The sequence below is a fragment of the Nycticebus coucang genome, chromosome 4, assembly GCF_027406575.1.
Source record: "Nycticebus coucang isolate mNycCou1 chromosome 4, mNycCou1.pri, whole genome shotgun sequence".
Taxonomy (NCBI): Eukaryota; Metazoa; Chordata; class Mammalia; order Primates; family Lorisidae; genus Nycticebus; species Nycticebus coucang.
In genome coordinates this window covers 91,123,472-91,149,470 of record NC_069783.1, presented here as the reverse complement: position 1 = coordinate 91,149,470, position 25,999 = coordinate 91,123,472, and the positions used below count along the sequence as shown (strand labels likewise).

At 42.5% G+C, this 25,999-nt stretch overlaps 2 protein-coding genes across 2 annotated transcripts in view; both read left to right on the top strand.

Annotated features, from left to right (window-relative positions):
- Positions 1 to 25,590, top strand: part of STARD7 (StAR related lipid transfer domain containing 7) — a 39,124-nt gene extending 13,534 nt beyond the window's left edge. The window contains exons 2-8 of the mRNA XM_053588722.1: positions 7,716 to 7,924; positions 8,593 to 8,642; positions 10,709 to 10,819; positions 10,901 to 10,983; positions 11,439 to 11,538; positions 21,876 to 21,960; positions 23,639 to 25,590. Of these exons, the coding sequence (XP_053444697.1) occupies positions 7,716 to 7,924; positions 8,593 to 8,642; positions 10,709 to 10,819; positions 10,901 to 10,983; positions 11,439 to 11,538; positions 21,876 to 21,960; positions 23,639 to 23,823 (823 nt within the window). The 3' untranslated portion in view covers positions 23,824 to 25,590. The remainder of the gene's footprint in view (positions 1 to 7,715; positions 7,925 to 8,592; positions 8,643 to 10,708; positions 10,820 to 10,900; positions 10,984 to 11,438; positions 11,539 to 21,875; positions 21,961 to 23,638) is intronic.
- LOC128583985 (60S acidic ribosomal protein P1-like) lies at positions 19,403 to 19,837 on the top strand. Its single transcript, XM_053588723.1, has one exon. The coding sequence runs from the start codon at positions 19,450 to 19,452 to the stop codon at positions 19,792 to 19,794; it is 345 nt and encodes a 114-aa protein (XP_053444698.1). The 5' UTR covers positions 19,403 to 19,449; the 3' UTR covers positions 19,795 to 19,837.
- Positions 25,591 to 25,999: the final 409 nt, after the last annotated feature.

Here is a 25,999-nt window from a genome sequence, read left to right as displayed (position 1 = left end):
TGCTAGTTCTTTGTGGGTTTTTGAGAATTGAAGAGGAGTGAAAGGGCATTTCAGATAGACATATCAGTAATTGAGGTCTCCTTGATCTTGAATTGTAAGAATTGTATGTGACATAGACAGCCAGCAAGTTTTCCTTCTTATCTGCTATTCAGAGGTTATGAGAAAAATGCAAGTCAAATTTTAAAAGTTATTATAAGATGTTTCAGATACATAGAAAAGTTTAAAGAGTAACACAGATGTTACAACCCTAAATGATGTATAATGCTACATAGTGTATGTGGTATTGTTTTGCCTTTTTTTGGAGACAGAGTCTCTGTTGCCCTGTGTAGAGTGCCAGGGCATCATCATTGCTTGCAGCAGCCTTTTGGGCTCAAGCAGTCCTCTTGCCTCAGCCTCCCAAGTAGCTGGGACTATAGGAACTCACCACTATACCCAGCTAGTTTTTCTGTCTTTGGAGATGGGATCTCACTCTTGCTCAGGCTGGTCTCAGAACTCCTGAGCTCAAGCAATCTGCCCCCCTTGGCCTCCCAAGTGCTAGGATTACAGATGTGAGCCACTTGTGCCCAGCCGTGTTTTACAACTTTCTACAATCCTGAACTAAATACTAACAAACTGAATTTAGCAGCGTATAAAATGGATTATATATCAGGAACAAGTAGGATTTCTCTCAGGAAAGTAAGTTTGGTTCATCATACAATAATCAACCAGTTTAATACACCACATTAATAGAAAAAAGGACAAAAACTATGCAATCATCCGAATAGACAAAAAACATTTGACACGTTCTAACCATCTTTTTTTTTTTTTTTTGCAGTTTTTGGCTGGGGCTGGGTTTGAACCTGCCACCTCCGGCATATGGGGCCGGTCCCCTACTCCTTTGAGCCACAGGCGCTGCCCACGTTCTAACCTTCTTTCATGATAAAAAATACTAAGCAGACTGAGAACAGAAGGAAATTTCTTCAGACTGATAAAGGGCATCTCTAAAAAATACATAGCTAACAATGTAGTTAATGTGAAAGACTTTTCCCCTAAGATCAGGAAAAAGACCAGGATGTTTGTTCTTACCACTTCTTTTCAACAGTGTACTGGAAGTTACAGCCAGTGAAGTTTAGGCCAGAGAAGGAAATGAAAGGCATCCCAATTGGGAGGGAAGAAATAAAACTTCTTTTTGTAGTTGAGTTGATCTTGTATATAGAAAATACTAAGGAATCCATAGAAAACTGTTGAGCTGATAAATGAGTTCAAGGTTTCAGGATACAAGATCAATATACAAAAATCATCTTTCCCTACACTGGCAATAAATAATCTGAAATTGAAATTAAGAAAATAATTTCAACCAGATATGATGATGTATGCCTGTACTTCCAGCACTTTGGGAGGCCAAGGTGGGACAATTGGTCAAGGCCAGGAGTTTGAGACCAGGCTGCTGAGCAACATAGCAAGACCCTGTCTCTGCAGAAAAGTTAAAATTAGCTAGGTATGATGGTATGCTCATATAATCCCAGCTATTACTCAGAAGGCTGAGGTGGGAGGATTGCTTGAGTCTAGGAGTTTGAGGTTACAGTCGGCTATGATTGTCCACTACACTCTAGCCTAGGAGACAGAGCAAGACCTGTCTCCAAAAAAAGAAAAAACCCATAGCAGTTTTCATTTTCAGTAGCATCAAAAGGAATAAAATACTTAGAATTAAATTTTACAAAAAAAAAAAACTATATGACTTTTATACTGAAAACTATAATAAAACATCATTGAAAGAAATTTAAAAAGAAATCAATGGGAAGACATCCTGTATTCATGGATTGGAACACCTAATATTGTTAAAGTGGCAGTACTACACAAAGCAATCTATACCTTCAGTTTATGCCTTATCAAAATCCCAACTGGCTATTTTTCAGAAATTGACAATTATGATGCTCACGTGGAAATGAACAGGACCTAGAATAGTAAAACAGTCTCTTGAAAAAGAAGGAGGTTTGGAGGACTCACCCTTTCCAATTTCAAAACTCAGTACAAAGCTACAGTAATGAAGGCACTGGTACTGGCATAAAGATAGGCATATGGATTGTTGGAATAAAAGTGAGAATCTAGAAATGAGCCCTTAACATTTTTGATGAATTTTCAACAAGTAGCTGGAGGTAATGGCTCGTACCTGTAATGAGTACCTTGGGAGGCCAAGACAGGAGGATTGTTTGAGGCCAGGAGTTTGCCACTAGTCTGCACAACATACCAAGACCCCATCTCCACAAAAAATTAAAAAATATATATTTAACTGGGTATGTGGTGATATGTGCCTATAGTCCCAGTTCTTTGGAAGGTGGAGGTGGGAGGATTGCTTGAGCCCAGGAGTTTGCGGTTACAGTGAGCTATGATTGTACTCCTGAGTGACACCTTGGTTGACACAGCAAGGTCCTGTGTCTTAAAAAAAACTTCTTTTGATGGGCAGCGCCTGTGGCTCAGTGAGTAAGGCATCACCCCCATATACCAAGGGTGGCAGGTTCAAACCCTGCCCCAGCCAAACTGCAACCAAAAAATAGCCGGGCATTGTGGCGGGTGCCTGTAGTCCCAGCTACTCGGGAGGCTGTGGCAAGAGAATCGCCACAAGAGCTGGAGGTTGCTGTGAGCTGTGACGTCATGGCACTCTACTGAGGGTGACAAAATAAGACTCTGTCTCTTAAAAAAATTTTTCTTTTGGCTTGGTGCCTGTAGCTTAGTGGTTAGGGCACAAGCCACATGCACCAGGGCTGGTGGGTTCAAACCTGGCCAGGGCCTGCTAAACAGCAATGATAACAGTACAAAAAAAAAAAAAAAAAGCTGTGCATTGTGGCGGGCGCCTGTAGTCCCAGCTACTTGGGAGGCTGAGGCAAGAAAATCTCTTAAGCCCAAGAGTTTGAGGTTGCTGTGAGCTCTGATGCCATAGCACTCTACTGAGGGTGACATAATGAGACTGTCTCAAAAAAAAAAAAAAAAAATTTTTTTTTTTTCCTCTTTTCATCAAGGGTGCCAAAACAGTTAAGTTCAACAAAGAAGGAATAGTCTTTTAAACAAATGGCACTAGGACAACTGGAGATGGACATAAAAAGGATGAGTTTAGACCCCTGCCTACACGATATGCAAAAATGAACTCAAAATGGGTCAGGGACCTAATACAAGCTAAAATTATAAAACTCTTAGCAAATTCAGGTGTCAGTCCTTGTGATCTTGAAATAAGCAATCAAAAGAAAAATAGATAAATTAGACTTTAAAAACTTTTTTTTTTTTACAAAGTGAGACAGAGTCTCACTTTGTCACCCTGGGTAGAGTGCCATGGCATCACAGCTCACAGCAACCTCCAGCTTAGGTGGTTCTCTTGCCTCTTTTTTTTTTTTTTTTTTTTTTTTTTTGAGACAGAGTCTCACTTTGTCACCCTGGGTAGAGTGCTATGGCATCACAGCTCACAGCAACCTCCAGCTTAGGCGATTCTCTTGCCTCTTTTTTTTTTTTTTTTTTTTTTTTTTTGAGACAGAGTCTCAAGCTGTCACCCTGGGTAGAGTGCAACCTCAAACTCAAGGGCTCAAGTGATTCTCTTGCCTTAGCCTCCCGTGTAGCTGGGACTACAGGTGCCCACCACAATGCCTAGCTATTTTTTGGTTGCAGTTGTCATTGTTGCTTAGCGGGCCTGGGCTGGGTTTGAACATGGCACCCTAGGTGTATGTGGCCGGCGCCCTGCTGACTGAGCTAGGGGCACTGCCGAAATTAAAAACTTTTTGCATCAACAGGCTGGGAGTGGTGGCTAATGCCTATAATGCTAGCATTCTGGGAGGCTGAGGTGGGTGGATTGTCTGAGCTCTAAGTTTTGAGACCAGCCTGAGCCAGAGTGAGATCTCATCTCTAAAAATAGCTGGGCAAGGCCAGGCGTCATGAGTCACGCCTGTAATCCTAGCAATCTGGGAGGCTGAGGCAGGTGGATCGTTTGAGCTCACAGGTTTAAGACCAGCCTGAGCAAAAAGCAAGACCCTATCTCTACTAAAAATAGAAAAACTGAGGCAAGTAGATCACTTGAGCTCAAGAATTGGAAGTTACTGTGAGCTATGACGCCATAGCACTCTATCCAGTGCAAAAGCTTGAGACTCTGTCTATATATAAACAAATAAATAAAATAAAAACAGCCGGGCATGTGGCAGGTATCTTCAGTCCCAGCTACTTGGGAGGCTGAGGCAAGAGAATCACTTGACCTCAAGAGTTTGAGGTTGCTGTGAGCTGTGATGCTACAGCACTCCACCAAGGGCGACAAAGTGAAACTCTGTCTCTAAAAAACAAAACAAAACAAAACAAAACTTTGCATCAAAGGACACTATTAAGGAAGTAAAGGTGGGGTACTGTGGCTCATGCCTGTAATCCTAGCACTTTGTGAGGCTGAAGCAGGAAGATCATGTTAGGCCAGGAGTTCAGAACCAGCCTAATCAACATAATGAAATCTCCACTTCTACAAAAACAATTTTTAAAAAGTAGTTGAGTGTGGTGGTGCATACCTCAAGTCCCAGCTACCTGGGAGGCTGAGACAAGAGGATTGCTTCAGCTTAGGAGTTCAAGGTTGCAGGGAGGTATGAGCCAGGGCAACAGAGTGAGACCCTGTCTCAAAAAAAAGGAAAGAAACAGAAAGAAAGTGAATAGACAGCCCATAGAATGAAAGAAAACTTTAAAAATCAAATCTGGGGAGTATATAGAATTTACCTAAACAACTATCAAAATTCAATGATAAAAAGGCAAATAACCAAGTTTCAAAATAGGCAAATGATTTCAACAGATACTGCTCTAAGAAAGTTACACAAATGACCAGTAAGCATGTGAAAAGAAGTTCAGTATCATTAGTTATTAGGGAAATACCAGTTAAGAACACAGTGAGATAGATTTCACACTCACCTGGGTTGGCCATAATAAAAAAGGTGGACAGTAGGGCGGTGCCTGTGGCTCAGTGAGTAAGGCGCCGGCTCCATACGCCGAGGGTGGCGGGTTTAAACCCAGCCCCAGCCAAACTGCAACAACAAAAATAGCCGGGCATTGCGGCAGGCGCCTGTAGTCCCAGCTGCTTGGGAGGCTGAGGCAAGAGAATCGCATAAGCCCAAGAGTTAGAGGTTGCTGTGAGCCGTGTGAAGTCATGGCACTCTACTCGAGAGCGGTACAGTGAGACTGTCTCTACAAAAAAAAAAAAAAAAGATGGACAGTAAGTGTTAGCAAGGATGTGCAGCAATTAGCACTGTCATACATTGGTGTGAATATAAAATGTTGCATTTGTTTGGAAATAGTTTAGCAGTTCCTCAAAACATTAGCACAGAGTTACCGTGACCTAGCAAATCCACTTCTAGGAATCTACCGAAGAGAATTAAAAACATGTCTGCGGGCGATGCCTGTGGCTCAGTGAGTAGGGCGCCGGCCCCGTATGCTGAGGGTGGCAGGTTCAAACCCAGCCCTGGCCAAACTGCAACAACGAAAAAAAAATAGCCGGGAGTTGTGGCGCGCGCCTGTAGTGCCCGCTGCTCTGGAGGCTGAGGCAGGAGAATCGCGTAAGCCCAAGAGTTAGAGGTTGCTGTGAGCCATGTGACGCCATGGCACTCTACCTGAGGGCGGTACAGTGAGACTCTGTCTCTACAAAAAAAAAAAAAAAGTCTGCACAAAATCTTATACACAAATGATCATAGCAGTAGTATTGAAAATAACCAAAATGTAGAAACAGTCTATATGTTTATTATCTGATAAATAGAGAAGCAAAATATGATATATCTATGTAATGGAATGTTGTTCAGCTATTAAAAATAATGAAGTACAGCATGGATGAAAATACATGAGGTAAAAGAAACCAGACACAGATGGGTACATATTATGTGACTCCATTCAATTAAAATGTCCAAAATGGGCAAATCCATAGATAGAAAATAGATTAGTGGTTACATGGCAGGGGGATAGGGGAGGAGGCAGTAATAGAAAGTGACTAATGATGGGTATAAGGTTTCTTTTGCAGGGGGTTCAAAATGTTCTGGAATTAGATAGTGGTCATAGTTACACACCCATGTGAGAACGTTAACAAGTGATGAATTATAAGCTGTAAAAGGCCAAATCTTGGCTGGGTGCTGTGACTTACATCTGTAATCCTAACACCCTGGGAGGCTGAGGGTGGTGGGTTTCTTGAGCTCAGGAGTTGGAGACCAGCCTGAGCAAGAGTGAGACTCTGTCTCTACGAAAAATTGGAAAACTAGCCAGGCATTGTGGTGGGCACATGTAGTTCCAGCTACTCCAGAGGCTGAGGCAGGAGGATTGCTTGAGCCTAGGAATTTGAGGTTGCTGTGAACTGTGATGCCATAGCACTCTACCCAGGACAACAGAATGAGATTCTGTCTCAAAAACAAACAAACAACAAACCTACACCAAATGTTATGATTATCAATTCGAAAATGAAGGGGAAAAATACATACTCTGCTATGTAATAAGACAGCCCAATAAAACATAGGCAAAAAATATCAAATGACATTTCACAATGATAAGTCTTAACAAATATTTAACACTTGAGGTCTAATTATGTGCCAGGTATTGAGCATTTTACATACAAGTTTGTTTATTATGAACAACCAACCTCAATGGTAGGTACTATTATTATCCCCATTCTATGGATTTAGAAATAGGACTGGTTACATGATTTTTTTTTTTTTTTTTTTTTGAGACAGAGTTGCATTATGTTGTCCTTGGTAGAATGCCATGGCATCACAGTTCACAGCAACCTCAACCTCTTGGGCTTAAGTGATTCTCTTGCCTCAGCCTCCCAAGTAGCTGGGACTACAGGGGCCTGCTACAACGCCCGACTATTTTGTTGTTGTTGTTGTTGCAGTTGTCATTGTTGTTTAGCTGGCCAGGCTCGAACCTGCCAGCCTTCATGCTTGTGGCTGGCACTGTAACCACTGTGATACGGGCATAGTGGCTTGATTTGATATTCTAGTTAATGAGTGTTGGACTGGGACTCAAACTCAGGAACTCAGTTTTTTTTTTTTTTTTTTTGAGACAGTCTTACTATGTTGCCCTCGGTAAAGTGCTGTGGCGTCACAGCTCACAGCGACCTCAAACTCTTGGGCTTAAGCAATTCTCTTCCCTCAGTCTTCTGAGTAGCTGGGACTATAGGCGCCCGCCACAACGCCTGGCTATTTTCTTCTTGCAGTTGTCATTGTTGTTTAGCTGGCCCAAGCTGGGCTGGAACCTGCCAGCCTCAGTGCATGTGGCTGGTGCTGTAACCACTATGCTACGGGTGCTAAGCCAGGAACTCAGTTTTTTGTTTGTCTGTTTGTTTTGGTTTTTCTTGAGACAGAGTCTCACTCTGTGTCCAACCTAAAATAGATGGTGTCAGCCTAGCTTACTTCTGGGTTCAAGTGATCCTGCTGCCTCAGGCTCCGCCTCAGCCTCCAGAGCAGCGGGGATTACAGGTGCCCGCCACAACGCCCAGCTATTTTTTCTATTTTTAGTAGAGATAGGATCTCACTTTTGCTCAGGCTGGTTTCTATGTCCTGAGTTCAAGTGATCATCCTTGCTTCAGCCTTCCAGAGTGCTAGGATTACAGGCATGAGCCACTGCATCTGGCCAGCAACTCAGTTTTTATTCACTATACTGTGTACTGTTTTAACATTATTAGGCAATTCTTTGTGTCAACAAGTTTCACAGGGCTGACTAACAACACATGGCTGTTTTCTCCTTTCCAGATCCATGAATGAGATGAAACGGTTGGAGGAAATGTCAAATATGTTTCAGAGCTCTGGAATCAGGTGCCAACCTCCAGAACCAAAATCTCAAACAGAAGGAAATGAAGATTTGCAGGGCAAAGAGCAGCCATGGGAAATGGTGATGGATAAGAAACACTTCAAGCTGTGGCGGCGTCCAATTACAGGCACCCAGCTTTACCAGTACAGAGGTAAGCCCTGCGTGGCTGCCTTTTAAGCATTCCTCTTGTTTTTCAGAAATTTGTCTTTTTTTTTTTTTTTTTAAAAGACAGAGTCTCACTTTGTTGCCCTTGGTAGAGTGCTATGGCGTCACAGCTCACAGAAACCTCCAGCTCTTGGGCTTAGGCAATTCTCTTGCCTCAGCTTCCCGAGTAGCTGGGACTACAGGCACCTGGCACAATGCCCGGCTATTTTTTGTTGCAGTTTGGCCGAGGCCGGGTTTGAACCTGCCACCCTTGGTATATGGGGCCTGCGCCCTACTCACTAAGCCACAGGCACTGCCCTGTCATTTTTTTTTTTGTTAGGTGTTTTTCTTTTAAAACACTTAAGCCTTTTGGTGTGTTCTTTGCTATTGGTTGTTTTTGTCATACTCTGTTGCTCCAATAGGACTTCTGGTTTCTCTTTTTCTCTTTCTTTTAGGTATGGGGTCTTGCTATATTGCCCAGGCTGGTCTCAAACTTCTGGGCTCAAGTGATCTTCCTGCCTCAGCTCCTGAGTAGCTGGGAAGGACTTCTAGTTTCTGAACCTGCCCTTAAGATCTAGCAGTACTCTAGAATTGAAATGCTCTTAGTGGTAGGAACAGGGTGAGTGACAAGAGTGTGGCAAACATCCCTTATTCTTTCTTGTTATTCTATTATAGTTTTGGGAACTTATACAGATGTGACACCACGGCAGTTCTTCAATGTTCAGGTGAGTTAAGTTTTTTCTCTAGATTTGGAGCCTTGTAGGAAACCAGTTACCACTGTCCATGTGAATAATTTCTGACTCAGATTCTGACATTGGCTTTGATACATCTATGTCTGTACTTGTAATCTCATATTTGATATGAGATAATCATTTATCTTGGAATTTCTTTTTCTATCCCATGAGGATGAGGCCAATTTTACCTCTTCACAGGACTATTCAGAAGCTCTAATAATAGAGGAATGGATTTGAATATTTTAGTATATTTATAAGGCTTTGTATATATTTTTTTCCTGGACAATTTGAGGGTCCAGTGCATATATAATATCCCTTTATTCCTAAATTCTTCAGTGGATATTTCCTGAAACTAGACATAGTGTCTTTTTTTTTTTGGAGACAGAGTTTTATTTGTCACCCTCGGTAGAGTGCTGTGGCATCACAACTCACAGCAACCTCAAACTCTTGGGCTCAAGGGATTCTCTTGTCTCAGACTCCCAAGTAGCTGGGACTATAGGCACCTGCCACAACACCCAGCTATTTTTAGAGATTGGGTCTCGCTCTTGCTCAGGCTGATCTCGAACCTGTGAACTCAGGCAATCCACCTGCCTTGGCCTCTCAGAGTGCTAGGATTACAGGTGTGAGCCACAGCCTCAGCCTAGACATAGTGTCTTAACTAACCATGGTGTTACTATTAAAGTCAATAAACTTAACTTTGATGCAACACTTTTATAATAAATCTTCTGTTTGTATTCAAGTTTTATCAGTTGAGCCTGTAATATCCTTTATAGAATTTTTCCCTTCAGTACAGATCCAATCAGGATTACATTCAGTTGTTGACATCTCTTTAACCTCTTTTAATCTGGAACGTTGCATAGCGAAGGTCTTTAAAGATGAAGAGTATCTGTTCAAAGGTTGCTTTCTTTCTTGAGGAGGAAATGTTTAAAACAAAAATGAAAAGGTAAAGTGGAATCACCCTGTGTCCTACAGTAAATTTTTTTTTTCCTTTCTTGGATTTTTCTTTTGTTTTGGCTAAACTTTGGTAACTAGTTTGGTTATAACACTAACTGATAATACGCAGATACATTTTGCCCTAAACACTGAATTTTGTTAATTTGTATTGAATTTTTGTTTGTTTGGATATATTTATCTGTCTCAATTTAATGTTCGTCAGTTACCAGTGATGCCAGAAATTGTTAAAAATGGGCTACTTGCATTTTTTTTTTTTAACTTAAGTATATTTGTTACAACCCTTTTTAAGTAGATTGTGACTTGGGCACTACATTTCCATTCACAAGCCTCACTTTTCAGATAGCTTTATAACACGCCTGGGCAGGCTTCTAATTTTGCTCCTCTAAACAGTAACTTTTCTTTGGAAATAAGGCCTGCGTAGTTTCATCAAGTTGCTTCACTTTATATTTCTACAGTACCAGTACATGCAAAAACTACAAGGGGATGAAAAGTTAAAAAAGTAGAGCCTAGAAGATAAACTTAAGTCATTTGAACAAATGGTTTTCTTCTTCTGAACATAAAGTTATGTTCTGAATACTCAATGACAAAAAGATTTGGTCTACCAAGGAATCTGGCTTGATAGCTAAATACTCTAGGCCACAACATCAACGTAGGTTACATGCATCTTACGGCACTTTACCTCAATCTCTTAAAATAAGTCAATGTGAACCAAAAAAGCATTACTAGCTCTGCTTCAGTGCCTAAGGTATCACAGTATCGGCTACTTGTATTTTTGTGTGTGAAGTATCTGCTCATACTTTTGAACTTTTTGTCAGTTTAAAACTTTTCGGAGTTGTCTTATTCTTATACATTTATATCACTATATATTTAGTATTTTTCCTAGATGTGTGTGTTATAGTATTTTTTCTTTCACTTTTCCTTTGAATGATACTGACTTAAACAAATGGATTTTAAAAGACTCATCTGTAGTCTTTCATACTTTGGCACTATTAGGTCTGATCATTATTTCTCATAATAAGGTCCTTGGGAGAGAGACCAAACAAAAATATCTACTTTTTTGTTTTGGTGTTCTTGGGTCTTCATGGTCTTCTTTGTTTCTACAGCTGGACACAGAGTACAGAAAAAAGTGGGATGCCCTGGTGATCAAGCTGGAGGTGATCGAGAGGGATGTGGTTAGTGGTTCTGAGGTTCTTCATTGGGTAACCCATTTTCCTGTGAGTACTTTTACTTCTGGTTTTACTTCTATTAAGTCTGTGTAATGCAGAACACTAATTTAGCTCTTCCGTTTTCTTTAGTATCCAATGTACTCACGGGATTATGTTTACGTTCGGCGGTATAGTGTTGATCAGGAAAACAACATGATGGTGTTGGTGTCACGGTATGTATGGCTGCCTGTGGCTTTTGCTGAGTTCCTCTAGCTGTGCCCTTCATACAGATTCATACAAATCTGAGTTTGCATGTTCTCTGTGCCATGGTGAGTCTCCCACAGCTTCCTAGCAGCCAGTGCCCCATCCTTCCAGCTAGGTGATGAGTGGGCAGTTATTGTCTAGGAAGGATGAAGAGATACAAGCTTTTAGTTAAACAGTTTCTTAGAGTTTCTTCATTTTAAAAGAGAAATATTATCATCTTCAACACAAAGCCTAGTGAGCCATAAATTACCAAAGGATTAATTTCATTTTTAAAACTTTGGCTGTATAAATTTAAGTGACTCCTCTGTTGTGTTTATTTTAAAAATTAGACCCAGTTTTTTAGGTCTTCCCCCTTAACCTTAGCTCTCCTGTTGTCTTATATATAGACATTATTAAGAATTTGCTTTCCTTTCCTCCTTACCAGCGCTGTGGAGCACCCTAGTGTGCCAGAGTCACCAGAATTCGTCAGGGTCAGATCATACGAGTCCCAAATGGTTATCCGTCCCCACAAGTCATTTGATGAGGTGAGTTGTATCTCATTTCAGAGAAAATGTTTTATGGCTTTGGAATTTTCTCAAGGGATGCCTTTTATCTGAGCTGGGAAGGGAGTATGGCCTGAGAATTTACATTTTTAAGAAGTTTTCTAGTGAGGCCAAGGGCCCTGGTCTGGGAACTCCTGCTGTAGGTAGCTATACCTGGAAAATCCTCAAGAACAAAGTAATGATGATCCCTTGGCTCCCTTTTATCTGAGAGACAGTTAGGAGAAGATAATAGCCACTGATGTTTAAGCTTATATTGACAACATTCTTCAGAAACTAGAGCGAGTACTTTCCATCAGTATTTTACCACAATGGACAGAACAATGAAAACCTTTCTGGATTTCTGTTTCCTTGTCTGTAAAATAGGAGGGTTGAACTAATGTTCTCTGCCTTCTTCTAAAATTCTCTGACCTATCTTGGAGAAAATAAAAAATCTTTACTTCAGCTTAGTGGGGTGTTTTATTTCTGTTTTGATTTTTAAACTAATTCTCCATTTTGTGTACATGTTGATATCAGGAGTTGCTGATTATAGCTTTATTTCACCTCGTAATGGCTTTGTTTCTCCGTGGCATTTGTGTTTGTTTTATTTAGAGCTATATGGACTATGTTCTTTAGTGTGGTTTTCTTGTTCTCATCAAGTTTTTATTTATACAATCTGAAGTAGGACTTTCTCTATGAGAGAGACACTGGTTCGCTGTTTTATCTGTATGTTTACTTCTGTGCTGTATAATAACACTAAAGCAGTATTTTTTAATTGAGACAGAGTCTCACTATGTCACCGTCGGTAAGAGTGCTGTGGTGTTATAGCTTACAGCAACCTCAAACTCTTGGGCTTAAGCGATTGTCTTGCCTCAACCTCTCAAGTAGCTGGGAGTATAGGTGCCTGGCACAATGCCCAGCCTTTTTTTTTTTTTTTTTTCATAGTAGTCATTGTTTAGTAGACCTGGGCCGGATTCGAACCTGCCAGCCTCAGTGTATGTGGCTGGTGCCCTAACCACTGGGCTATGATGCTGAGCCTAAAGCAGTATTTTTCATGACACACATTGATGCTCATTAGTGGAAAATAAAATTAATTGAGGGAGTTATGATTTTTTTTTTTTTTTTTCAGCTTTTGGCCGGGGCTGGGTTTGAACCCGCCACCTCCGGCATATGGGGCTGTTGCCCTACCCCTTTGAGCCACAGGTGCTGCCCTGTTGTTTTTGTTTTTTGTTTATTTTAAAGAATAAATAGAACAGGATAGAAAAAAATCTGAGAGTAAATGTAAACTTAGTGAAAATTTTATTTGGTTACATAAGTACATATGAGAGAGAGAAGGATCTAAGTTGTGCTATAAAAAGGATTATTTACAATGTGTGTGGTTAAAATGTTTGAAAGTCCCCTGCTTTAGAAGATAGAAAAGAAGTAAGGCTCTGTCTGGCTACTTACCTGTCAGGAGAGGAAACTGGGGCAGGCTGAGAACAGTGTGGCAGGGAGACTTACGCTTTGCTTTATTCCTTTATGTTGCTTTTGAAATTTGAACTGTGCCCATGTGTGAACCTGTCTGAGAAAAAATAATGAGTTTTAGCATTGGTACCATTAGAAACCATGACCACAAAAGAGCTAAGGCATGGTTTAGCGCTTAGCAGAGTGTCATATCTAGTAGGCACCCAGACAATATTTCTTTTAGCTGGGTTGGGGGAGCAAAGGGAATTATCGACATAATTTTTTTTTTTTTTTGTAGAGACAGAGTCTCACTTTACCGCCCTCGGGTAGAGTGCAACCTCCAACACGGCTCACAGCAACCTCCAGCTCTTGGGCTTACGCGATTCTCTTGCCTCAGCCTCCCGAAGAGCTGGCACTACAGGTGCCCGCCACAACGCTCTGCTATTTTTTTGTTGTAGTTTGGCTGGGGCCGGGTTTGAACCCGCCACCCTCGGTATATGGGGCCGGCGCCCTGCTCACTGAGCCACAGGTGCCGCCCTATCGATGTAATTTTTTTTTTTTTTTTTTGTGGTTTTTGGCCAGGGCTGGGTTTGAACCCGTCACCTCTGGCATATGGGGCTGGTGCCCTACCCCTTTGAGCCACAGGCACCACCCTATTGATGTAATTTTTTTAGTGTATTTGTGGCCAGCTCATATGAAAAAGGTAGGACTTGGGCGGCACCTGTGGCTTAAAGGAGTAGGGAGCCGGCCCCATATGCTAGAGGTGGCGGGTTCAAACACAGCCCTGGCCAAAAACTGCAAAAAAAAAAAAAAGAAAGAAAGAAAAAGGTAGGACTTGACTTAATCCTTGTAAAAGGACAGACTGGATAGATAGAGGAAAACAGGGCACTGGAGGTAGAAGAGGTTATTCAAGCAAAAACAAAGATAGGAATGAGCCGTGTGTGCTCAGAGACTAGTGTGCTCAGGAAAAAAGACAGAGGTTAGAGAAGAATGATAAATGACATTGACTGAGTATAGAGGATACTTGGAAACCTCTATATCCAAACCAGAGTTTGGATTTGCCAGATAGAAAGTAGGTCCTTGAGCCAAGGTATTTTAGTTTTTATTATGGAAAATTTGAAATGTATACAACAGACATAGAAGTAGAATAGAACAGTGAATCCTATTTGTCCATCACAAGCTGCAGTCATCAACTCATGGCCAAATTTATTTTATCTTTACCCTTTCCCTTTGCCATTCCCATGATTATTTTGAAGCAGAGTCTAGCTTTATTGTAGAAGGACCCACTTTTCTCATAAATATTTCAGTATATATCTCAGCAAGGTTTTTTCCTTCTTTTTTCTTTCTTTTCTTTTTTTTTTTTTGAGACAAGAGTCTCACTATGTCGCCCTCAGTAGAGTGTTGTGGCATCACAGCTCGCAGCAACCTCAAACTCTTGGGCTTAAGTGGTTACCTCAGCCTCCCAAGTAGCTGGGACCACAGGCGCCCGCCACAGTGCCCAGCTATTTTTTGGTTGCAGCCGTCAATTGTTGTTTGGGCCTGGGCTGGATTCAAACTCACCAGCTCAGGTGTATGTGGCTAGCGCCTTAGCCGCTTGAGCCACAGGCACCGAGCCTCCCCCCCCCCCCCCTTTTTTTTTGAGACAGAATTTCACTCTGTTTTATGGGCTCAAGTGGGTGGCTTCATCTTACCTTACTGAAACCTCAAACTCTAGGACTCAAAAGATCCTCTTGCCTCAGCCTCCCCAGGAGTTGGTACTATAAGCACCGCACAAGGCCCAGCTAGTTTTTCTATTTTTAGTGGAGATGGAGTCTTGCTCTTTTTCACGCTGGTCTTGAACTCTCCTGAGTTCAAGCAATCCATCTCCCTCGGCCTCTCAGAGTGCTAGAATTATAGTTGTGAGCAACCATGCGCAGCCTTCCTGATTATTCTTGAATTTTTTTGTTTGTTGATGTGTTTAAATCAATGTCCAAGTATGATCCAGGGATTGGAATTCGTTCCTACTGTTTTTTGAGTTTCTTGGAAATTAGTTAAGTTTCCCTCCTTTTTATTTTCTTGCATTTGTATTTGTTGAAGAAGCAGGGTTCATTGTCTTAGATTTTGCTGGCTGTATCCTCATAATGTCCATGATATCGTTTAACATGGTCTTCAGTCCCTTGTATTTCCTGTATATTGGTAGATATAGAGGCTTGAATAGATTCAGGTTGTTTGTTTTGGGGAAGACCCTCTTTATTAGGAGATAATACATGTCTCATTGTCACTTTTTTGTGGGTTTAGGTGACAGGGGTCCTCAAACTGCGGCCTGCGGGCCATATGAGGTGGTGTGATTGTATTTGTTGCTGTTTTGTTTTATTACTTCTAAATAAGATATGTGCAGCGTGCATAGGAATTTGTTCATAGTTCTTTTGGCCTCCTGTTTAAAATGTTTGAGGAACCCTGGTTTAGGAGCTATTGATTATTGTTTAGATCCATTATTTTATTAGGGGATCACAAAGTGCTGATTTTATAATTCCTTCACTTTTTCTCCTTTTGTTAGCTGAAAGACTTCAGAGAAAATATTCCTTACCAACTATTTGGTTTCATATAGGAAAGAAATATAAAAGATATGCTTGATTTTCCTTCATTTACTAGTTTTCAAAATAAAATAATGAGTGGATCCCTTTAATTTGGGATGCCCATAGCCGGGCGTTGTGGCGGGCGCCTGTAGTCCCAGCTACTCGGGAGGCTGAGGCAAGAGAATCACTGAAGCCCAGGAGTTGGAGGTTGCTGTGAGCTGTGTGAGGCCACGGCACTCTACCAAGGGCCATAAAGTGAGACTCTGTCTCTACAAAAAAAAAAAAAAATTTGGGATGCCCCAAAGTAAAGTTTTTTGAGATTTTTTTTTTTTTTTTTTTTTGTAGAGACAGAGTTTCACTTTATGGCCCTCGGTAGAGTGCCATGGCATCATACAGCTCACAGCAACCTCCAACTCCTGGGCTTAAGCGATTCTCTTGCTTCAGCCTCCCGAGTAGCTGGGACTACAGGCGCCCGCCACAACACCCAGCTATTTTTTGGTTGCAGTTCAGCTGGGGCCGGGCTTGAACCCGCCACCCTCGGTATATGGGGCCGGCACCTTACCAACTGAGCTACAGGCGCCGCCCATTTTTGAGTTTTTTTTAAAAGAACTCACAGATTTAAACATGATTCATTACTTTTAATCTATTATAGTTATTATAATGTTATTGTATTACGGTTACTGTATTCCTTTCATTTTTTTCTTTTGAAATAGATTCTAACTCTGTTGCCCAGGCTAGAGTACCAAGGTGTTAGCCTAGCCTATACCAACCTCAAACTCCTGGGTTCGAACAATCCTGTGTCAGCCTCCTGAAGAGCTGGGATTATGGGCAGTTGCCACAATGCCTAGCTAATTTTTTTCTATTTTTAGTAGAGTTGGGGTCTCCCTCCTGAACTCTAGTGACCTTCCCACCTTAGCCTCTCAGAGTGCTAGGATTATAGGTGTGAGCTACCACCTGTAGCTCAGTTATTCTTTTTTTTTTTTTTTTGAGACAGTCTCAGTTTGTTGCCCTGGGTAGAGTGTCATAGTGTCATAGCTCATAACAACTTCAAACCCTTGGGCTTGAACAGTCCTCTTGCCTTAGCCACCCAAGTAGCTGAGACTATAGGCGTCCACCATAATGCCTAGCTGGTTTTTCTATTTTTAGTAGAGATAGGGTCTTGCTCTTGCTCTTGCTCAGGCTGGTCTTGAACTCGTGAGCTCATGCTATCTACCCTCTTTGGCCTCCCAGAACATTAGGATTACAAGTGTGAGCCATCACGCCCGGCCTGCAGTTATTAAAGCTCAAATTGATCCCAGTTTTGGCTATTTGGCCTATTGTTGGCTCAAGTCCTTTTGAAATGACCTCTTGAGCTTTCTTCCTTTCTGGTGTTAGATGTTTCAGGTTCATTTTGTGTATTTTTAAGTGTTAAACCTGGAAATTAGCATTTCTTCATGGAGTCCTGGTTCCTTTTACTGGAAAATGTCATTTATTTAGATACCACAGGTAGGCTGACAAGAATACTCAGAGCTACTGGGTTGTTTGTTTTTAGGCCTTTGCAGAAGATCAGACTAAGTAATACATTTTATTTGCGTGTTCATTTTTTTTTGTTTTTGTTTTTTTTTTTTGCCGTTTTTGGCCAGGGCTGGGCTTGAACCCGCCACCTCCGGCAGATGGGGCCGGCGCCCTACTCCTTTGAGCTACAGGCGTTGCCCTGCATGTTCATTTTTAAGATAAATCCTCAGTGTATGCTAGGATGTGTATGTATGTATGTATTTATTTATTTATTTTTTGAGTCGCCCTCGGTAGAGTGCTATGACATCACAGCTCACAGCAACCTCAAACTCTTCTGCTCAACTGATTCTCTTGCATCAGCCTCCCAAGTAGCTGTTTTTTTTTTTTTTTTGTTTGTTTGTTTTTAAGAGACAGAGTCTCACTTTGTTGCCCTCAGTAGAGTGCTGTGATGTCACAGCTCACAGCAACCTGCAGCTCCTGGGCTTAGGCGATTCTCTTGCCTAATACTCTTGCCTCAGCCTCCCGAGTAGCTGGGACCACAGGTGTCCACCACAATGCCTGGCTATTTTTTGTTGCAGTTTGGCATAGGCCGGGTTTGAACCCGCCACCCTCCATATATGGGGCTGGCACCCTACTCACTGAGCCACAGGTGCTACCTCTATTATTATTATTATTTTTAATTGTAGTTTTTGTTGTTGTTTAGCAGCCTGGTGTATGTGGCTGGCACTGTAACTACAGAGCTAAGGGCACCAAGCCTGCTAGTACTTTTAATTCAAATTCAGGAATACAGAGTTTCTATTTATATCTTATATACAGTAAAACCCCCACAGCTGACCACCTCCTTACATTGACCACCTCTTTAAGTTCACCTAATTTTCATAGACCGGACATGCAACACATGCATGTACATATCAGTATAGTAGGCCTTGTTCCTGATGTGGAGCACCTCCATTTGTTGACCAGTTTGTTATAGTCCTTTGGGTGGTCAACTAACAGATTCTACTGTGTATTATCTTTTGCTGCTCTATAAAACTCAGTTTCCAATAACCCCAACACAACTACTCATTTGTTTTAACCTGAAAGACAAACACAATAGCCTCAGAATAACAGCACCAACAAGATCACCAATAATATGAAGAATAAAAATTTGTGTATCTTTTTGTCCTTGGGTTATGCACACTTTGTACAAACTATTGAGGTTTATTTATTTATTTTTTTGAGACAGTTTCAGTTTGTCGCCCTCGGTAGAGCTGTGGCATCATGCATCACAGCTCGCAGCAACCTCAAACTCTTGGGCTTAAGCGATTCTCTTGCCTCAGCCTCCTGAGTAGCTGGTTCTACAGGCACTGGCCACAACACCTGGCTATTTTTTGTTGCAATTCTCATTGCTGCTTTTAGCTGGCCGGGGCCGGGTTCGAACCTGCTACCCTCGGTATATGAGGCTGACACCTTACCCCCTGAGCCATAGGTGCTGTCCCAAAGTGTAATTTGAAACAGATCTTGTTTTTGTAGTTTTTTTTCTACCACCTTGATCACAATTAGATTCCCTATTTCCCATTTTACTTTGGACTTTTAGGTATTTTTTAAATTTAATTTTGTTAACTTATGAAAAATATTGAAGTGTTTCCAAAGTCAGATCTGTAAAGTAAGGAATATTCAAAGTAATTTAGATTATATCCTATTTCTACCACCCATTTTCTCCCTTCTTCCTATAGGTAATCATTTTCAGTTTTGGCTTCTTTATCATAATATAAACAGTAGTGGATGATAATCAAGGTCCATTGACTTCCTTATCCGAGTGTTTTGTGAGTAGACTAAAGTCTTTTACATGTATTGACTCATTTATTCTTATACTTAGCCTTTGTAGTGGTTTTTTTTACATTCTTATTTTATAGGCTTTATCTCTCCTTCCTTTTTACTTACATAATATTCAGTCTATTTTTCTGTTACGGGACTTTTTTATCCTGTTAAAAAAAAAAAAAAGTATAGAGGCTCAGCGCCCATAGCTCAGTGTTTAGGACACTGGCTACTTATACCGAGGCTGGCGGATTTGAACCTGGTTTGGGCCTACTAATCAACAATGACAACTGCAACAAAAAAAGTAGCCAGGTGTTGTGGTTGCCTGTAGTCCCAGCTACTTGGGAGGCTTGAGGCAAGACAATCGCTTAAGCCCAAGAGTTGGAGTTTCTGTGAGCTGTGACGCCCAGCACCCTACCGAGGGCAACAAAATGAAACTGTCTCCAAAAAAAAAAAAAAAAAAGTATAGACACATCTTTCCTCAGCTGCTTTCAAGGTGCTCGGTTCTTCCGAGGAAGCTAAGGCCATGTTGGGGTAAGGCCCTCACTTCATCCGGCGACTAGCACTGTGCTCGGATCCGGCGAATAGCACCGTGCTCGGCAGCGCTGTCTCAGTACTCGCTCGCGCCATGGCCTCCGTCTCAGAGCTCGCCTGCATTTACTCAGCCCTCATTTTGCATGATGATGAGGTGATCATCACGGAGGATAAGATAAATGCCCTCATTAAAGCAGCTGGTGTAAATGTTGAACCTTTTTGGCCTGGCTTGTTTGCGAAGGGCCTGGCCAATGTCAACATTGGGAGCCTCATCTGCAACGTAGGGGCTGGTGGACCTGCTCCAGCAGCTGGTGCTGCACCAGCAGGAGGTCCTGCCCCCTCCACTGCTGCTGCCCCAGCTGAGGAGAAGAAAGTGGAAGCAAAGAAAGAAGAATCTGAGGAATCTGATGATGACATGGGCTTTGGTCTTTTTGACTAAATCTTTTTTAATAAGGTGTTCAATAAAAAGTTGAATTCTTCTGTAAAAAAAAAAAAAGTATAGACACAAAAGTCCCTTTGGGTAGAGCATATTGGTTTAGCCTTTTCTCCATAATCCTGTGTCCTTCACTTGTATCACACGATGAGAGGGCTGAGCCAGAAAGATAGTGGGCGTGTGGGTCCTGCGATCTCTCACTGAGTATGTGGATAACCTTGGGCAATGTTACTTAACCTGTTTGTGCTCAGTTTCCTCATTTATAAAATGGGGGATGGTCATGCCTACATTATAGGATTGTTGGAACAGTTCCTAGCACACAGTATTATATAAATGTTTGCTATTATTATTAGAAATAGTTGGGCTAATAACATTTTGGTAAAGATTAAGCTCTATTATAAACTGTAAACATTGGGGACATAAGAGTCCTTTTGTGTGTGTGTGTGTGTGTTTTTCTTTTGAGACAGAGTCTCATTTTGTCACCTTCTGTAGACTGCTATGGTGTCATACCTCACAACAACCTCAAAGTCTTGGGCTCAAGTGATTCTCTTGTCTCAGCCTCCTGAGTAGCTGGGACTATAGGCACGCAGCACAACACCTGGCTATTTTTTAGAGACATGGTCTTGCTTTTGCTCAGTCTAGTCTCGAACTTGTGAGCTCAGGCAGTCCACCCACCTTGGCCTCCCCGAGTGCTAGGATTACAGGCGTGAGCCACTGTGCCCGGCCAGGACATAGAGTCTTCAACTGTACTTCCCCTTGTGGGAATATTTGTTAGAAGAACTCACAGGATTCAGTGTATAGTTATGTTCACAACTAAGGTTTAACACAGGGACGCAGCAAGTGTACACAGCTGGATCATAAGAGGAAAAGATATTGGAGGAGTTTGAAGGAATCCATGTGAGGCTTCCTTCAGGAATGAAGTGCAGCAGTGTTCTGTTCAGGAAGGCCCATGTGAGAGACTCAACACCCAAAGTTTTTACTGGGAACTGCTCACATAGCACCCTCTGCTTAGTACATATCGGAATTCCCGACACCCAGAAGCAGAGCTTGTGTTCCACATGAATCACATTGTTTGCATAGTTCAGGTGCAGGGAGCAGCCCTTATTAGTTAACTGTTGACTGGGAGCTTTCCGGTATTGTGCCCAGGAGTTCCACAAGGACCACACTGCCAAACAAGCTGAATTCACAGCAGAGTTCCTTTATTGAAGAGCCAGCTGGCGTCTGCCTCACACCCAACGCGGGTTCAGAGAGCAGCCCCCGGTGCTTAAGGGTTCGGGTTTTGTAAGGCTTGGTCTGCATCATGGTTGGCATGCAGGTCTGCCCAGGTGCATTCAGGTAGGTTAGCAAGCATTGTACAGAAGCAGAATTTTGCGGTTAGTCAGTCATACATCTTTTTTGCAGTACTTTCCCCATCTGGTTTTTTTTTTTTTTTTTTTTTTGAGACAGAGCCTCAAGCTGTAGCCCTGGGTAGAGGGCCATGGCATTATAGCTCACAGCAACCTCCAACTCCTGGGCGCAAGCGATTCTCCTGCCTCCACCTCCCAAGCAGCTGGGACTACAGGCACCTGCCACAATGCCCGGCTATTTTTTTGGTTGCAGCCATCATTGTTGTTTGGCAGGCCCGGGCTGGAGTCAAACCTGCCAGCTCAGGTGTATGTGGTTGGCGCCTTAGCCTCTTGAGCCAAAGGCGCCGAGCTCATCTGGTATTTCTTAAAGGTCAGTCTTGGGACAGTTGGTACTTTTTCTCAGTTAGTCAAGCAAGAAGTCAGTGAGTACTTTCCCATCTATCTTGGGAGTGAACTAGGTTTACTCCATTTTGTTGAGGGCTTGCGGCCCAGAAATTTGCCAGGAGTTAACTGGTATTTTTTCACCTTAATCTAGGCCTAACATCCAGGAGCCAGATTAGCCAGGGGTCAGCCTTCCAAGCAGTCTCTTGGGGCTTCAGTGTTAAAACTCTTCTGCACAGGGTAAAAAAAAAAAAAGGTGCTCTCTGCTCCAGAATTTGATCATGGCTGTTTTGTGATACTGTTTATGGAGGTTCTGATGGGTATTCAAATACCCTTATTTTTGCTGTTTTTCTTTTCCAGAATGGCTTTGACTACTTGCTGACATACAGTGACAATCCCCAGACTGTGTTTCCTCGCTACTGTGTTAGTTGGATGGTTTCTAGTGGTGAGTAGGGACATGTGTACCTGGGTCCCGCATTTTTTTTTTTTTTTTTTTTTTTTTAGAGACAGTCTCACTTTGTCACCCTTGGTAGAGTGCTGTGGCATCACAGCTCACAGCAACCTCCAACTCCTGGGCTTAGGTGATTCTCTTGCTCAGCCTCCTGAGTAGCTGGGGCTACAGGTGCCTGCCACAATGCCTGGATATTTTTTAGTTGCAGTTTGGGGCCGGGTTTGAACCCGCCACCCTATGTATATGGGGCCAGCTCCCTACCCACTGAGCCACAGGCGCCGCCCCCGCATTTTGTTTTTATCTTTTTTTTGTAGAGACAGAGTCTCAGTTTATCATCCTCGTTAGAGTGCCATGGTGTCACACAGCTCACAGCAACCTCCAACTCCTGGGCTTAGGTGACTCTTTTGCCGCACTCTCCCGAATAGCTGTGTCTACAGGTGCCCGCCACAGCCCCGGCTATTTTTTCATTGCAGTTTGGCTGGGACCACGTTTGAACCTGCCACCTTCAGTATATGGGGCTGGCGCCCTACTCACTGAGCCACAGGCACCACCCAAGAGTGATTTTTCTTTCTTCTGATTTTTTTTTTTTTTTTTTTTGTAGAGACAGAGTCTCACTTTATGGCCCTCGGTAGAGTGCCGTGGCCTCACACAGCTCACAGCAACCTCCAACTCTTGGGCTTAAGCGATTCTCCTGCCTCAGCCTCCCGAGTAGCTGGGACTACAGGCGCCCGCCACAACGCCCAGCTATTTTTTGGTTGCAGTTCAGCCGGGGCTGGGTTTGAACCCGCCACCCTCGGTATATGGGGCCGGCGCCTTACTGACTGAGCCACAGGCGCCGCCCTTCTGATTTTTTTTTTTTTGAGACCAGAGTCTCACTGTGTCTCTGTTGGTAGAATGCCATAGTGTCACAGCTCACAGCAACCTCAAACTCTTGGGCTTAAGCAATTCTCTTGCCTCAGCCTCCCAAGTAGCTGGGACTACAGGCGCCTGCCGCAATGCCCCACTATTTTTGGTTGTAGTTGTCATTGCTTGTCAACCCAGGCCGGGTTTGAACCCAGCCTCAGTGTATGTGGCTAGCGCCATAACTACTGTGCTATAGGCACTAAGTCTCTTCTGACAGGTTAGGCAGCTTCTTATATTTCAGGGCAAGATTAAGTATTTCTTTTTGATGTTTATCAAAGTAAGATTGACAGCTATTTTGGCCATACCATTGATAAGTAATATTTTAGTCACCCTAAAAGGGTCTTTTGAGATGTAAGTGGCCTGATCCAAAGGATCAGAGGTCATGGTTTGTTTTCACACATAGAGAACAACACATTCTGGGAGGCAGCTGTCATTCACAGGTTGTCAGTTGTCAGTTAGATTGTGATCTCTGTAAGGAAGAACTAGCTCCCTACTATCAAACAGGTAGGGCAGGGATCCTCAGGCCACATGAAGCTGTGTGATTGTATTTGCTCCCATTTTGTTTTTTTACTTCAAAATAAGATATGTGCAGTGTGCATAGGAATTTGTTCATAGTTTTTGTTTTTTAAACTATAGTCTGGCCCTCCAACAGTCTGAGGGACAGTGAATTGACCCTCTGTTTAAAAAGTTTGAGGATGCTTAAGGTAGGGCCTTCTAATTTTGAGCCTACTGTTACTTTGCTTAACCAAATTCCCTTGTCTCCTAACAGGCATGCCAGACTTCCTGGAGAAGCTGCATATGGCTACTCTGAAAGCTAAGAACATGGAGATTAAAGTAAAGGACTACATCTCAGCTAAGCCTTTGGAAATGAGTAGTGAAGCCAAGGCCACTGCCCAACCCTCCGAGCGGAAGAATGAGGGTAGTTGTAGTCCTGCTCGGATCGAGTATGCCTGAGGAGCTTTGGGATAAGAAGGGATAGGTTTCCAGCCCTGTCTCAGTCCCTTATCACTCTGCTATGGAATTGGGACAAGCCACGTGTATTAGAAGGCGTCTTCTGTAACTACCAGTGCAAGATAATTCAATAACTGGTGTCTGATTTTATTCAGAGCCCTTATTGCTCTTATCAACACAGAGAAGAAGGTGACATCCATGGGGTTGTTGCCGTAGTCTCAGGCCAACCCTTTTGAAATTCAGTAAACTGAACTAATCTGGAACAAACCTCTCACCTCAGGCCAGAAGGGGATGACCTTCATTTATTTCCTGAGTAGTTTCCTCTGCTGACATTCCAAATCTCACTATTGGTTTTGCAGTGCTTTGGATTTCCTTTAGTTCTGCAGGTCCACCTGGCAAGTGTAGTTGACTTGTTGAGTCTGTCAAATGAGGGGGTCGCTGGAGTGTTCTTGGTTACAGTTGATGTGAATGGGTGTGAACAATAGTTGGCCTCGTTAAGTGCCTTGTCCTTACCTTGCTTTTATCTTTAGGGACATGAAGTTTGTACCAAGAAATTTCTCTCTTTGCCTGCATAATACCACCCCATTGACTAACTTAACCCAAAGCAGTTTCCTTTGAATTGGCCAGTTCTTCAGTATTCATGTAACTGTATACCTTGGATCATTGCCTCTTTCCTAACCGTAGCCCATTTATCAAGAGTACTGGAATATGGGTCCTTTTAGATAATAGCTCTGTTTATCATCAGTGTGTTGATGGGGTCAGTGGAGATGCTCAAAATATGGTATTTAAATTTAGTTTAAATTTTTTTAACCTTTGTGTCAAAAAGGAGTAGTGGGGGAGTTGAGCAGAATATAGTCCCATTGTATAGAAAACACGTTAGATTCAGGCATTATTTTTCAGACTTAATGTTTGACTTGTCCTTTTTGGAAGGTTAAAGGCAGAGGAATGGTGGCTGGGCCACTGTCTCGAAGCTCTTAGGTCTGTAGATAAGCGGTGTGAACTCATAGATGTGATCTTGCCCCAAGTACTAATATAGTGGGGATTTGATTTATGTGACCCTCTTGTTTCTCTAAAAAGATTTTCCTTCTTTCTTCAGAGCTAAAATAAAACCAACTGTGGTGTTCAGATAAGGTCACGTGAGACGGTATCAGTTTGGCCTAGCTGGTTTCACTATGGTCATGCTGCAGTCTCTCCAGAGAATAGGGATCAAGTTTTAAATCTTCCTCCCTCCCTTTTTTCTGGAGTTTAAATGGCCAGATTTTTTCCCTTTTTTCTTTTTCCTTTCTTTTTTTCCCCTGCTTGCGACCCTTTTGTGGTGTTGAAAAGGTGTTATAAACCTGAGACTAATATAAACCCTTCCTGACCTCCTTGCCTGTTCAGTTTTGTGCCAAGGAAGTAACTGCCCCAGTGTTTTATGTCTTGCCTTCTCTGAGTTATTGGCAGAACAGAGAGAGATGCATCGAACAGTCCCAGCTTCTTTTCCTTAATCACTTCTCTCTCCTCCCCAGGACCTGACAAAAAGCAGGAAAAAGACCCTGGGTTATGTCCAAACTTAGCACCTGCGATCACTGGGGCATGGATGGGTGTGTAGGTCTGTGTGTGCACAGGTGCTGAAAGGTTGTGGTTACTCCGTGTTCTGACTTAACAGCAATTTGACTCTGCATTTGGGGTCTGTCTGTACGGTTACTTATGTAATTGTAATGATTTCACTCCGAACTGTTGACATTTTTATCAAATGCGTGAATAAATACATAAAGATTGGTACAAAAAGAGTGAGTGAGTGTCTTTGGACAGATGGGGGGGGGAAATCTTGCGTAATGGGCTTATCATTTCTTTCTGATCACAAAGTTGAATTTCTTTCTTTTTTTTTTGAGACAGAGCCTCAAGCTGTTGCCCTGGGTAGAGTGCCGTGGATCATAGCTCACAGCAACCTCAAACTCCTGGGCTCAAGCGAGTCTCCTGTCTCCGCCTCCCAAGTAGCTGGGACTATAGGCGCCCACCACAATGCCCGGCTATTTTTTGGTTGCAGCCGTCATTGTTGTTTGGCGGCCCAGGCTGGATTTGAACCCGCCAGCTCAGGTGCATGTGGCTGGTGCCTTAGCCGCTTGAGCCACAGGCGCCGAGCCACAAAGTTGAATTTCTATTCCCAAGAGTTAGCAGGTGGAAGTAGCAGGGTTTA